The sequence below is a fragment of the Thalia democratica genome, chromosome 7 (assembly GCF_965202585.1).
Source record: "Thalia democratica chromosome 7, ktThaDemo2.hap1.1, whole genome shotgun sequence".
NCBI lineage: Eukaryota > Metazoa > Chordata > Thaliacea > Salpida > Salpidae > Thalia > Thalia democratica.
Genome location: NC_139171.1, coordinates 55,612,324 through 55,626,912, shown reverse-complemented (window position 1 = coordinate 55,626,912; position 14,589 = coordinate 55,612,324). Strand labels below are relative to the sequence as shown.

The 14,589-nt window shown below is 27.3% G+C and overlaps 1 protein-coding gene across 1 annotated transcript; it reads right to left on the bottom strand.

The window, feature by feature from the left end:
- Positions 1–1,520: 1,520 nt before the first annotated feature.
- On the bottom strand, positions 1,521–3,689 carry LOC145841647 (kelch-like protein 25). Its single transcript, XM_082948999.1, has 4 exons — positions 3,599–3,689; positions 2,505–2,804; positions 2,322–2,451; positions 1,521–2,256 (listed from the first exon to the last, which is right to left on the bottom strand). The coding sequence occupies exons 1-4, from the start codon at positions 3,687–3,689 to the stop codon at positions 1,521–1,523; spliced, it is 1,257 nt and encodes a 418-aa protein (XP_082805125.1).
- Between the last annotated feature and the right edge of the window lie 10,900 nt (positions 3,690–14,589).

Below are 14,589 nucleotides of genomic sequence, written 5' to 3'. Positions count from 1 at the left end.
GTAAAAGAACATCTGCTTCAATTATTTTTTTATTTAAATAACGATTTTTCATCTATTGTTATTAGTATAAACAACAAACAAAACAAGTTAATATAGTAAATAAAAAGACTAATTGTAAGGTCGGTCCTTTAAAAAGTTATGAAACTAATATTTCAACAAATATTCTGAAGATTTTGCAATTTAAACTTCAGTTTTTGTGCTTGTTCTTTAAAAACTATGCTTTAATATACAGTAGACTACCGCTTAAGTACGAACTTTTTTTGGTACGCACCACGCCTTAAGTACGCACTTATCAAGAAAGGTAGAATGGCCAACCTTCTGAGTTAGCCTAAGACTTTCACAAATTTTAAACTAGGGTGAGTAATCCTGAGTAGTCTAAGTGGCCTGAAATTGTGACAGTCCTGTTATTAAATGTTAATAGACTAAATACTTATGTAGTGGTTGCAGAAAAGTGAAAAGAATAATGATATTTGAGCTGTAATGCTATTAAATAAATAAATCTAGATGACAAAGCTAAAAAACCTACAAATACAACATAGTTAAGTCATAACTTAATTTAAATGTACACACATTGATGTTTTCAAAATGTTTGGTAAACAAAATGTAGTTTGGTACTTTACCTCTAACAAAACAAAATATGGCTTAATATTCTATTTTATACCATTGACTGACATTGACTTTCTATATTAATAGTATGTATTAATTATGTAGAAAATTTTTATAGACAAAATAAGTCATTTTAAAATATAATAAAAAGTTTTGCAGATTAGAAATATGTACTAAATGTTATTTAAAATAAAAAGACTTGTTTATTTGGCTTAATTATTTGGTGGCTAGTTGTAAGAAAAAAAACAAACAGCTAAAGTTCATATTATACTATGTCTTCAAAAAGTACGCACTACTCGTGCTAAGTACGCACTTTTTGGTCGGGTTCAATTTGCGTACTTAAGCGGTAGTGTACTGTATAAATTTCAAATTTTTAGTTTTACAGGTGTTTACTTAAAAGTAATTTCTCAATTAATAAAACTTTCATTTCTTATTGAAGAAAAATTGATAATAATAACAGAAACTTTTTTAAGATTAGTTTACTGAGTTATTATTTAACGTATACTATTTTGATTTTGTACAAAACTAAATATATAAAGTATAATAAAAACAATTATTTTGTTTATTAAAAATAGTTTTATTGTAAACAAGTACATGATAGTATAAAACGTCCAAAATACTAGTTTAGAATATTAGTTTCCAAAAACGTTTAACTTAAACCTATTAAAATTTTTATAATATAAAAAAGTTATTTAAAACAAAAATATTTTAAATTATAAGTAAAATAAGCTTGTTACATTATTATATATAAAGACTAGTTAAAAAGGATATGACTCCTTAAACATTAGTTTTATTCTGAAAAAGATATAACCGTTTATATTTTTGTGTAGTGAATTCACAAATGAACATTCTTAACAATTTTATTAAATTTCAGAAATTTTCAAGCAGATATAGCTCTTGAGATCTTTTTCGACTCAAAACATTTCTTCGGTCCATTCCTCCCGTTCAGTGTCAAAGACGGCAACTTTGCTCCTGTTGTACATGAAAACCAGTATTTTTTCACCAGCTGTAAACGCCCCGCGCACATTTTTGAAACCGACGTCCGCAAATGGACTTTTTACAACGGAGAATATGTCGCTAAACGCGACGTAGACCTCGCGCTCTTCGCTTCCTCCTCCAAACGCATACAACCTGCTGGCCACCTGGACAAGGCAGTGCCCGCTCCTGCCCTTGATCATTTTGGGCATGCCGGTCCACTCGTTTGAAACGTGGCAGTACGCCTCGTTGGTTCTCAATTTGATGGACGGGTGATCCAAGGTGCCGCCTGAAACCACCACCCTGCCTCGGAACGTGCAGCTCGCGGCACACTCCGGCGCCTCGTTCATCTTCGCGATGCTTTTCTTTTCAAGTGTCTCGGTGTCGAAGTAGAAGCAGCTTTTTGTTGGTGTTCTGATCTTTCCGCGGCTGCCCCCGATGAAATACACCCTGTCCATGAAAGCGCTTAGACTGTAGCTTTCTACTGAGTCCTTTATTGAACTGACCGGTTTCCACGTGTGCACAGCAAAATCGTTCTTTCTGGCGTTTATCGAACCTCCGCTTCTGTCGTTAAAAAACAAGTAGAACTGGTGTCGAACGTTGACCGCTTTGATATAGTGGCATTTGGGCAATTCTTTCAGCAATGTGACGTCGTCGAAGTTTTCCCCGTCGACTCTAAATACATTAGGATCAGTGGTATTTTTTCGGGTTTTATACCGCCGCAAACCAGAATGGAAAACTTGCTCAGACCGCAGCACCTGTCATTTTCTTTGTAGTTTGCTTTGTTAATTCGAACGTCCCTGACCACTTTAACGCATTCCTTGATATGCATAAACACGGAAATGGACCGCATGGAGCGAGATTTGCTGACTATTCCATTCAAAACTTCATCAGGTAATAATGAAATGCGGATTTTCACGAACAGTTTTTCAGCAACTTTTTCCTCTCGTCGTACCTGTGGCTCAACCATGCGTGCGCTGCCTCCGTAACTTCCAACTCCGAGTCGACGTGCAGCTCGGTCCTGGACATAATTTTTTCTACAGATGAAAATTCCAGATGTAAAAAATTTTTGCTTTTTCTCACCGTCGCGAAATAGCTATAAACAAATCTGCTGGTTTGTCGCGCGACGTTGGCTAAGCTGAATACTGCTGCTAGTTGGTGGTGAGTTGCTACGTTTTGTAGATTGACTTCCGCTTTCATGAGTCTGGGAGTGATTGTTTTGTCTGTGAAATATTTTACCTATTTTAAGAGGTAAGATCACATTAGAGCCTTTACCGTGTCCATTTACTAAAAAAGTTAAGTTAAATAAATTTTCGTTTTTCAATAAAACTGTTGTGAAAAAATATGTAATAGCATTACTGTGATTAATGAGCATAACTTTGCTTTATTATCATTTTCCGAATAACAGCTGCATATTACTTACTTTTTTCATAATATATGTATAACAATCAAATTTAGTTGAATATTATACTTTTGTTGTTTTAAACCAGTTGTAACAAAATTATTTTGTGAGATTTTTAAATTGTTCTAGATTGACCTATTTTAATTCTAAACTTGAGTATACAAAAATAATTAGCATGGTATATAAGCCTACATTTCAAAATATTTGGTCTTCATATAGTTTCAAGTGTATTTTTAAATATCTAAGCATAAAATAGACACAAAATAAAATCTTATTTCTAAATGAAAGCATATTTACTACTTAGCATGTAAAAATAATTAAAATTCCATTATTTTTAGTGATTTTCTTTGAAAATTTCTCAAATTCCAGGTCTTCCAGATTTTTTAGCCTAAATTGTCATATTCTAGGTTTTTAAATAATTCCAGTTTTTCTTGCAATATTACAGAATGCAATATTTTTACAAATTTATCTTACCTTTTGTAAGCAGATTCTTCAACTTTTTCAGTTCATTTTGGTCGAAACTTTTTAAAGCGTTTGTCTTACATTTTTTTGTAAATTTATAAACTTCAGGCTCTTTAGAAATGGAAAAGGTTTTTAGCAACAGATCAGTCTCACTTTCAAGCTTCAGTTTCTTTGCTTTAGATCCTTCAGAGTTCTTGTTGTTATTTGAACTCGCGACAAGAGAATTTTCTGGTTTTACCCGCATTATCAGTTGTAAAAAACAGCTGAAAATAAAAAGTTGATAAGTGTATTGTGTAACAATTCTTATAAAAGCTTAAGTATAATATTTTTATACTACGCACAATTTGCGTAGAGTGGATTTTTATTGCTAACAATGAAAAAAAAACCTTTTTTTTTTTTTGTTAGATGAAGACTTTTTCTATCATAATAAATCGCTTATGTTACATTTGTTAAAATCTTCTTAAAATAAATTAAAAAAAAAGAATTATTGAGGAAAATAGGTTTCTAAAAGAGTAAGTGAAAATTGATAATTAAACTATTTACAAGAATTTGAAAATAAAAATGCCATTAGTTAAAAGACTTAAAAATTGTTAGCTAACATAAGAGTATTATATTTTGAAGAGGCTCTACAGTATAAATTAAAAGTAGAACAAAACTTATATAAAACTAATTTTATCTAATTAAGAAATACAGCTAATATGATATTATATCTTTAAGTTTTACATTACTTTAAAAATATAGGATTGATACCATACTCAGAGTATTTTTTTACTAAAATTTAACTTAACAAAAAAAAAAGCCTAAACAGACTTAAAATAGAAAAGTATACAAACAAAGAAAGTTTTATGTACAAACTACAGTTTAGATAAAACTAGATCAGCTCTACAATTTTAAAAGAGTCAAATTTTATATATATATTAATAAATTTAAAACACAACTGTTATTTTTTAATTAAAAGATAAGAGATCTGATTATCTCATACAAGCTTAATTTTCTAAAAAAATTCTAGGATATATGTATACCTGAATATTCAAATTCACTAAAAGGTTATTATGACAACAATTCAAACTTACCTTTCAATAAACAAAAAATATATATCTTTATGTCATAAATAATTATTAAACTACACCGTTTGGTCTTTTAAAATGTTATAGCAATTTTTATTAGAGTTAAAGAGTCATAAGTACAATTTTATTCACTATTTTTTATCTGATTCCTATTTAAGTAAGAAACTTATTTCTATACCACTTTACTGATACATTACAAAACGTTTTTACTATTCAACTGGCTTAAATATTTATCAACATAAAAGTGTAAATCTGGATTGGATTTTAAAAAATAAAAGTTTCTAATACCTTTTAATGTTTTAGTTTTGGCACTGCACACTAACAAACCTTAGAGAACAAAACTACACCTTAAATAAAGTAGGGTTTAAAATTTTGAATGAACATCTTCATTTAAACTTTAAAAAAAAAAACATATTTTGAAATAAAATCTTGCTCAACTGAAAGAGAGTTAACCTTTGACTTCAACATTCAAATTTTTAAATTTAGTTTTTTATTACTGATTTTACATTATTTGTTTCTAACACACAAAAACCACTTAACTTATTTGTTGTAAAATAGAAAAAAAAATCTTAATTTATACTAAACTGGAATCCAGTATACGTTTATAAAAAATATTATAACAATATGAAAATATAAACTATAAATGTTTTTCATAATAACTTATTAGTAATATACTTATTTTTTTTGATATTTATTATTATTTTGCAGTTATGCTATAGAGCTTTACCTTAAACCCTTATCATAATACGTCCTTGTAAAAAGTGTATGCATTTTCATAAAATTTGATTGAAAATTTAAAGAAAAATCTTATTTACTCTGTCAACTTGAAAATAAAAACTCTCTTATGTTATTTCTAGACTATATTTAGTTTTTTTTTTGTAGAAAACAATGAAGTATAATTACTAACATTTAAAAAAAACTAAAAATAACCATATAATAAATAACGATTGAGTTCGAAAGTTTTTAGTATATACTTTAATATCATTTTGGTAGTAATAATTTTATTAATAAATCTCTTTACAATTCAACTAATGTTTATAATTCTGAAAACAAATGTTTTAAGTTCATTATTTTTGTTTCGTTAATACACATATACCATAAAAATTAAAGTATTTTCTTATTAGTTATTGATCATTAAATATATACATTTGTTAGCATATCATCTAAACTAAAAGAAAATAAGTTTGCTACCTTTTTGACAGCAAACTTTATGTTCTAATGTTCTAAAGATATTATGTTTTGTACTGTTAGTGATACCATGGAATGTCATTACCAATAGACATTTTAGTTTTAAGATTTATAAGAAATTATAAACGAATTATAAACGTTCCTTCTATTCATTATTTAATCAACAAACAATATTCAATTTTTAAAGTTTCAATGTTGTCAAACTTTTAAAAACGTGTTTTAGACGATAAAATATTTATATTCTTAGATTTAAAACTAGCTTATAGTTGTAGATTTAGAAACCAATTAAACTGTTTAAAACAGTTTTTATAAAATAAAAGTTATGTTTTTTTGATTTTATTTATTTTTACCATAAAGAGACTAAGCAGTAAATCTAGACTAATAGTTTATTGATAGCAAACATTAATACTTTAAAAAAACTAACAATTGATACGATGTTTGTACATTGTGTAGTCAGTTTTACTCCATAAAAATTAACAATAACTAATTTATACTAAAAACTTTTTTATTAGTTAATTGTGATTTTTCGTACTTATAAATAGTTAAGGTAACACAATTATCGTTTACAGGTTTTTATAATCTAGTGAACTATTTCTAATTTTATGTGAACACATTTAACCACATTTATTTACGTGTAACGTGAATACATAATATATTGGAAAACAAAGCGACAACTGTTTATTATAGTTAAAGAACACACTAGGCCAAAAAGTATAGCATTATTTTCTTATATCGAACAATTTATACTTTTTTTTTAGTGTTTAGATGTTGAGCAGTTGAGTCAATTATAACTAAAAAACTCAAACTAATTTATTTAACTAGGTCTTGGTAAATGATCTTGAATTAAACTTAACGGTTTTAATAGTCCATTTTTATTCTGATTAGCTGTTTAGCTTTTATTGTCAATATGATAGTTTTTATACTGATTTTTTTTTTAAGTTTTTTAGTATTTTTTTGACTGTTTAGTTTATTAAGTATTTTTTTTATTTTGTGTAGGAAACTAATTAGTTTTTGAAAGCCATGCTCTAACAATTTGTAAGGGAAAAGCGTTGTTATTTATTAACTGCTTTCAAAATGTTAAATATCTTAACATAAAACTAGTGTTTTAAATTTACAATCTTCTTTATTTCATTTGTATTAATTTTAACAATATCTTTCAACTTAAAATGTCGTATACTTGAAATCAACATAAACAGAACATGAAAAACCTAAAGGTTTATGTACTAATTTGACATCTTTAATCATTACTAAAAATAAAAAGACACGAACACAAAGATAATGCTTTATTGTTATAAAGTAATAAAAAAATTGATTTTTTTTATCAGTGATCAAAAAAAAATTTCAATATCTTAAACAATAAATTAACCACAAAACTATCAAAAACATATTTTAAGTATTTTTTAATGTATTTACTTTTTATATGTAAAAATGCTTGTTTATAAAACATAAGTTTTAAAAGTGAAAGAAACATGTAGTAAATGTTGTATTATAACTTGCATTTAAGTACTATTGTACAAAATGTATGACTAAAATAAATACCAAAAAAATTAATATCTAGTTTGTCTCATTTAAAATTACTACGTAATTAATACTGTTAACAGTTTGTATATATAACTAAAGTGGCGATTCTTTTTTTTTTCATTAACCTTTATCTTAGATATATTTCAAAAAAATATATTTATTTAAAGGTTTCAAAACTGTTCTCTAAAGATCCTTTTTTGATTTTATTTTTAAGTTAAGTTTAACTTAGTTTAATTCGTCGATGCTTTTTAATAACCGAATTTTATAAAAGTTATTTACAAAAAAATAATGACAGTAATTTAGAGTAAAATATCCTCTAAGCTGAAATAAATACTGTCAAAAGAAATTTCAAACTATTTTAATTCTTTTGAGTTACCAAGTCTATAAAGTATAAACCATATTAGTTTTAAGTTTAATAAATTCAACTTATTCAAAAACAATCATCTTCAATATGAACTGTAGTTTGTTAACAATTAGACTAAAGGATGTAATAACTTATTGAAATAGTTTACATATACAGATTAAAATTTTTATAATTAATATATTACTTTATCAAGTATATTACAGAACTAATAAAAGTTATTAACGAATTTCAAAGCTTTGAAACTTCTAGTTAATTTAAACTTCTTTATGACAAAACTATTTACAATTTTCTTAATCCTTAACAAAACTTATTCATAAAACAGTATTTTACTATGTTAACTAATGAGATTCTGATTTAAAACTTAATTTAAATAAAAGTAAAAGCATGCATTAAAAGTGTTTTTTTTCTAATTCATAATATTACTTTTATGTATTCAGCTATATTTAAGCTTAAATAAGTACTGATTAAGCTATAAACTTCTAAACATATTTTAAGTGTTTAAAAATATCTTTTTTATATAGTTGCAGTTGTATTAAACAGTTTGAAACATGAATAAAGCGCCACCTAAAACTTCTGGCAAGAAAAAGAAAGATAAAACGTTGAAAAAGACTGTAAAGAAAGCTTCTAGTAAGCAGTTGCATAAAGACTTTGGACACAACGCTAACCAGCAAAATATTCAAGTGATGCAGCAAAACCAAGCGGCTAAATTTCAACCTCTCAATAATTCTCAACAAAGTCTACCTCAAAATCATTTCCAGCAGAACCAAGCAACGATGGTTCCTCAGCAGAACATCCAAACTAACTATGCTCATAGAAATTTAACAGCAGCAGTAAACCAACAACACCAATCTAGCAACCAAGGAAGTCAGCATTATCCAACAGTTACTGCTCAACAAGGTAGTTATGTCAGTCAAATTCCTACTCAAAATCTAGCGCAGCTAATATTCCAAACGAATATTGAACAAGGAGATAGACTTTTAATGGGAGTAATAAAAGACAACAATGGTGCACGCGTTCAGGAGGTTAACGTAAACAGTGCAATGAAATGCTTTTTAAATTTGTCATACCGTATTGTAACAGTTTCTCAAGAAAAAAAAGACTTTTTCTTCGAAAACAGGTACTTGCTTCAGCTGATTTATCCTAGCGGCTATACGGAAGATGTCAGCGAGATACTTGTTGGGTTCTGTTACAAAGCTTACCCGGTAATGGGAATACAAGAAATAGTTTGTCCGCACTGCGCGCATGCCGCTGGGTGCAGTTGTGCAGGTTGCAAAATGGAAAACAACAGTGTGTCTCCAATACCAAAGTACAACCTTAATAGACTTGAACAGGATTCAGCTGATTTTAAGTTTGTTGACATGGCAATCACAAGCACTAAGTTAACAGACCTACCAATTGTTATGAGTTTGCTAAAAGCGTTTAGGTTGACAACGGAGTTTCAAGGAGCTTTCACAGATTTTGCAGACAGTAGGTTGTTTTTCTACGGTTGTTCAGAAAAAATGGCTATGCATATAGTAGAGTCGGGGTTTAGAATTTGTGATTTTGGAAACAATTCTCAGTGTGGAAACGGCTGTTATTTATATCCAAGCTCTTCAGCTGCTGCTCTTCAGGCCGCAGGTCATTCTAGAGTTTATGGCACTCATACAACGGCTCAGTACATCTTTATTTGCGAGGTCCGGAAGTTTGAGAGCCGAGCTGAAGCTCAGAAGTTTGGCGCATCAATCAATTTTTCCACTATTAATCACTACCATGGAAGGCTCACTTTTGATAGAAGTAGAGATCTTTCTAGTCCTGACCGCATTCCAATTTCCTGCAGTTTGAAACCAAGGGTTGTTGAAGCTTTAGACAACCTATTGTTTACTGATCTAATCGTTGTAAGGCATGATGAAGCCATCAGACCTGTGTACCTGGCTAAGGTTTTGACAAATGAATATATGTTTGAAGGTCTCGGATGTGTAAGTTGTAGAAACTAATGTTTAAAAGGTGAAGGTTTTCTTTTAGTAAATTTAAACGTATTTCACAGTTTATGATTCAAGCTCTGACTGTTTTTATAACTTGTTTTGTTAAGCTGCTAGTTTTATGATATTGAATTTTATTATAAAATTTGATTAAGGTAACGTCTCTAAACATTGTAGTAAAATTTTATAAATGTTGTTGTACTTATATTCGTTATTAACTTTTCTCTTTGTTTTATGTATACTAGTAGTCAACCTGTTTTTAATCGAACGATCAATAAACTTAGAAAATTTGTTATTTGAATTTTTATTACCTAATAAAACGTTTAGTAATGATTATTGACTTAGTTTATCTACATTTAGGTTCCTATTCAGAGTTGCATAAAAGATAACTATAATGTTATAGCTCGTTATAAACTCTCATTTAAGTTTTCTAGTTTTGAATAATAGATAAAACTAAACTTGCAAACTCTGAAGCTTTTTATCATTACCGGGTTTATCTGCAGCAAAGTTTTATTTTCAATAAAACCTTCATAAATTTAAGGTAAGCTGTACAGCCTTTTCATTTTTAGTATCCATGACAAAAATTAAAAATTTACTGTTCGAGCCAGATTGATATTTTCAGATGGCAAGTTTGTTAAACACTTTTGCTTTAATTAAACTATATTTTTTTTCATGTAAGAATTTTTCTACTACATAATTTCCAAGCAGCCTATAAATTTGAAGGTATATTATATCTTTGTTTCAAAACTTCCTTTTTGACCTTAAATCGATGAAACTAAACGCTTGACGTTCTTACTTGAAATAAAAACAATAAAACCGTTTCTCAGATACTCGCAATTAAGGTATTGATCAAAATACAAGACTGAAAATATGCAAAAAAAAAACACATAAAAAACCTTGACCTTAAATATATTTCTATATTGGTATGTTAATAAAAAACTTGATTTTTTTTTCAATTTAAATAACGTTGTATACAAAAATTTATTACTATTAACTCAAAATAATTATCTGAAAAACAATATAAAGCAGGAATCGGTAAATTGCATATAAATAAACATATGAATGAAAAATGTGCAGTACTGTTACGCAAACTGAATATTTTTCATTAATTAAAATTATTAAACTATTGTTATAAAACATTTGACAAATATATGATTTTGAAATGTTTTAGTACATTATGAAAATTTCTTTATATTTACGTTACCTTTTGTTTTGTTATAATTTTATTTTGCAAGATAAAAATAAAAAGTTTTTGATTTCAATGTTGAAACTGATAAACAATTTTATTATAACTTAAACTTGTTGTAAATAAATAGTGATAAAAACTTTGATAGTGTTAAAATAAAAAGATTGTTAAAATTTTAACATGTATTACTTCTTTTTTTTCTTTGGTTAAAAATTATAGTTCGACTTGTTATCTGTAACTGATAGTGAAGTTCAGAAAGCTTTTTCATTCATCTTATAACACGAACGTAGAACGACATACTAATATTTTTGTTTTTTTCAAGCTTCGTAAATCTTTTAAGAAAAAAATTTTCAAGGCAGACATTTAATTTAAGATTTCTTTTAGTATTTCAGGATTAGTTTTACTGTTATAAAACAAATTGTTATTGAGAATTTACTTCCAGTTATTATTTTTATAACAAAGGTTCTATTCTAAGCAGATTTATTAGAATTCTAATAATACTATGCGATCAAAACACAATAAAATTGATAAGCGTTAGTTTGTTAAAAAAACGAAAGTGAAACATAAAATTGCTTTTTACACAATCGTTAACTAAAATGGCCTAGTTTGAAGAAAATTGCTTCTATGGGAAGGTTGTCACAAAATTACTCGAGTATGGTAATTTAGTTTAGAATAAATAGACAGTTGATTGATATTCAAAACTTCTGTTTTCTAGATTACTGGTAATCCTTTTTATTTTGTTTAACTTATCAAAATTTACAAATTAAATCGTTTAAATTTATTATTATAAATAAACATGGTAACTCGATACAACCACCAAAACTTAATACATCGTATGCTTTATATTTTAATATCTCTACAATTATCTAGAGCAGGGTTTCCCAAACTCATATACTAAATCGCCCCCTTTTCAGAGATGTGAAAAATAATCGCCCCCTATGATAATGTATTTTTTTTTCCTTTTGAGTACGTACTTTTGAGCTAAAAAAGTTGTATTTGAAATGTAATTTAGTCTGGAACTTCTTACGCACGCATCTTTGGGCTGTGTTCGAAGTAATTTACAAGGCTTGAAAAAATAATTTACAGTTTTTTTTTCTTATAAGCCAGTAAAGTGTATTAATATAATTAATTAATAAAAAGCCTTATGTATTCTGTTATCAATTCTATTAGAATATGAATTGTTTTGAATCTAATGAAACATTTAGGTTTCTGGTGGACAACTTTTTTAGTAAGCAAGTCATTTTAACTTAAAAAAACTTTCTAGTGTCGACTTGTTAAAAAATATACTTGCGGGCTGCATAATCTAAAAAACTTACATAAAAGAAATTCAAAAAACTCCAGCAAATTTGTAATAAATTGATTTAGTATTATTGTGATCTAGTAAGTACTATGGTGAAGTGAAAACCAAACTGAAAAAGTAATTCAAAATATTAAGTATCAAAAACTAAACTTTATTTGTTTTGCACGAGTAGTTTTTAAGCTCTTAGCGGGCCGAAATTTGACTGGATCTGGACCGTACGTTACCCATCTAAAATCTTAACTGAAATCTAACATAATAATAATCTGTTATATAACGAGTTTCAGACATTTAGAAGTAAATATGCTAAGTAACTTATTTAAGTCGCACAATATTCTTAAATAAGTTTATATATAAGCATACTCTAAAATTATCATACCATAGATTTAAAAACTACATAAGAATGAACAGCTTACTTACACATAATGAAATAAATAGTAAAATATCATTGCTGATTTAGTTTGAGGAAGTTTGACCGACTGGTTGTTTATCTCAAATAAAAGTGGTTTTATCAATAGCTTCTGTTAATGCAGTAAAATCATTAATTTTAATGCTAAAATATAATATAAGCAAGATAGTTGTAAGGTTAAAAGTTTAATTTTAAATTTTTAAACTATATGTTTCGTAGTAAAATACCATTAAATAGTATTTAACTTAGAACAACCTTTAAAAAACTAAACCTTTTATTATTCAAACCGAAAAAACTAAAATTAAAGGATTTACCGTTAAGTTTGTGAACAGAAAGTAATCAATTAAAAAAACTTTTATTATATTTTTTTTTGTAACTGTAGCAGTCTTTTCGATGGCTTATTTAATTCTGTTCAAAAATGAGTTAGTTTTCTAGCTATCAACCTATAATAGTTTAAAAGAGTTAAATAGTGAAAAATTAAACGCTAGGGTTGAACGCTTAAAATAAATGACACATTTTAATTGTCAATTATTTTGAATTAAGATAAAACATTATACATTTTTTTACAATAAAGTTAGAAAATGAAATTGACGTTAAAATTCTTTTAAGTGAAAAGCTTGAACTCATTTCAAATAGAAACCTCATATCAAGTAGAAAAAATCTTTTAAAGTCAAAAAATCTTTTTTGTTTTTGAAATAAAAACTTTGATGGTTATCAAGATTATTTTATTTATATAGATTAAACAAGTAATAACAAAACTCTGTCAAATAAATATCTATAAAACTAGTATTTTATTCACTATGCTATAAAAACTTTTAGTGTAATGTAAAACGACAAATATAAACTAAAAAATTAACCAAGTCAAAACATAACTGTTAATAACTTTAAAACATAAACATCTAAGTAAATACAGTAGACTTTCGCTTTAGTTTGCACTTTGAACAAAATCAAAAAAAGCGAACCCAAAAATACTTCATCATTTTTTTTAAATGGCAAATTCCAATATGTTATAATGCAATAATGTTATGAATAAACGTAAAATCCACTAAAACTTAAAATAAACATTCATTAAAAAAGATATATTTATTAAGCTATTAACTATACTAAATTTTTTGTTTTATAAATACTTAGTTAGTTATATACTTTATTTAAGTTAAACTTAAGAAAATATAAATTTACTTTTTTTTGAGTAAAAAGTTCGAATTTAAAAGGAAGTCTACCGAAAATTATCAAATGAGGATGAGCTTCATGACTGCTTTTTCTATTTGTGGTTCTAAATTAGTCGAATAAAGCCTTTAAAAATATTCAGATTAGATATTTTGCTTAAGATGTCTAAAACTTAAAGCTTTCTCAACAATATAGCTCGAAGGAAAAGCTATAAACAACAATCTAACTTCCTCCAAAACGATTGGATACTTTTGCCTTCGTTTTTGTTGAGTCCAAAAGCTTTCATATCGTTCTTTAGTAAAATTCCTTTAAGTTCAAAGTCAGTTTGCAAGTCTGAGAAAGTTTCCTGTAAGTCAAAGTTTACTTCAAAAAGATCTGATTCGCAGGGATCCATAGTCCACTTCGGGACGTTTAAATAACATCAGTAAACCGTTCATCAATATCACATTTAAGCTGTTCCAGATGAAATGAAAGTAATTCTATTTAACTTTCACTTATTTGAAGTTTCAAGTTTTTCAAACTTGCAAACTGTGAAAACTGATTTTTTTTGAAATATTTTCTATATAGTTCAAGTTGATTTCTGAAAATTGTTATCTTACTTTTGACTTTTACAACACTCAAGTTTTTACCTTTTAAAGTTTTGTTAAGATTGTTGATCTTACCAAATAAGTCTGACATGTAAGCAATGTCTATTTTCTTTTAACAAGATTGTCTGTCAATACCTTATTCTTATGAAAAAAATAACTGAATTGAAAAAAAGCCAAAAACCTCTGGAGAGTTTTCTTTTGATAACCATCTCACTCCTGTGTGCATTTTTAACTTATCAAAACTCTCATCATTGTCATTGCATAGCTGTTTAAACAGACGACTTTGTAAAGCATGCCTTTTTATTTTGTTGACAGCTTTTATCACAAAGTTTAATGAGTCATTTAAACGGAAGCTCAACTTTTTGCAAACTAATGTTGGCGATGTACAATAAAATGAATA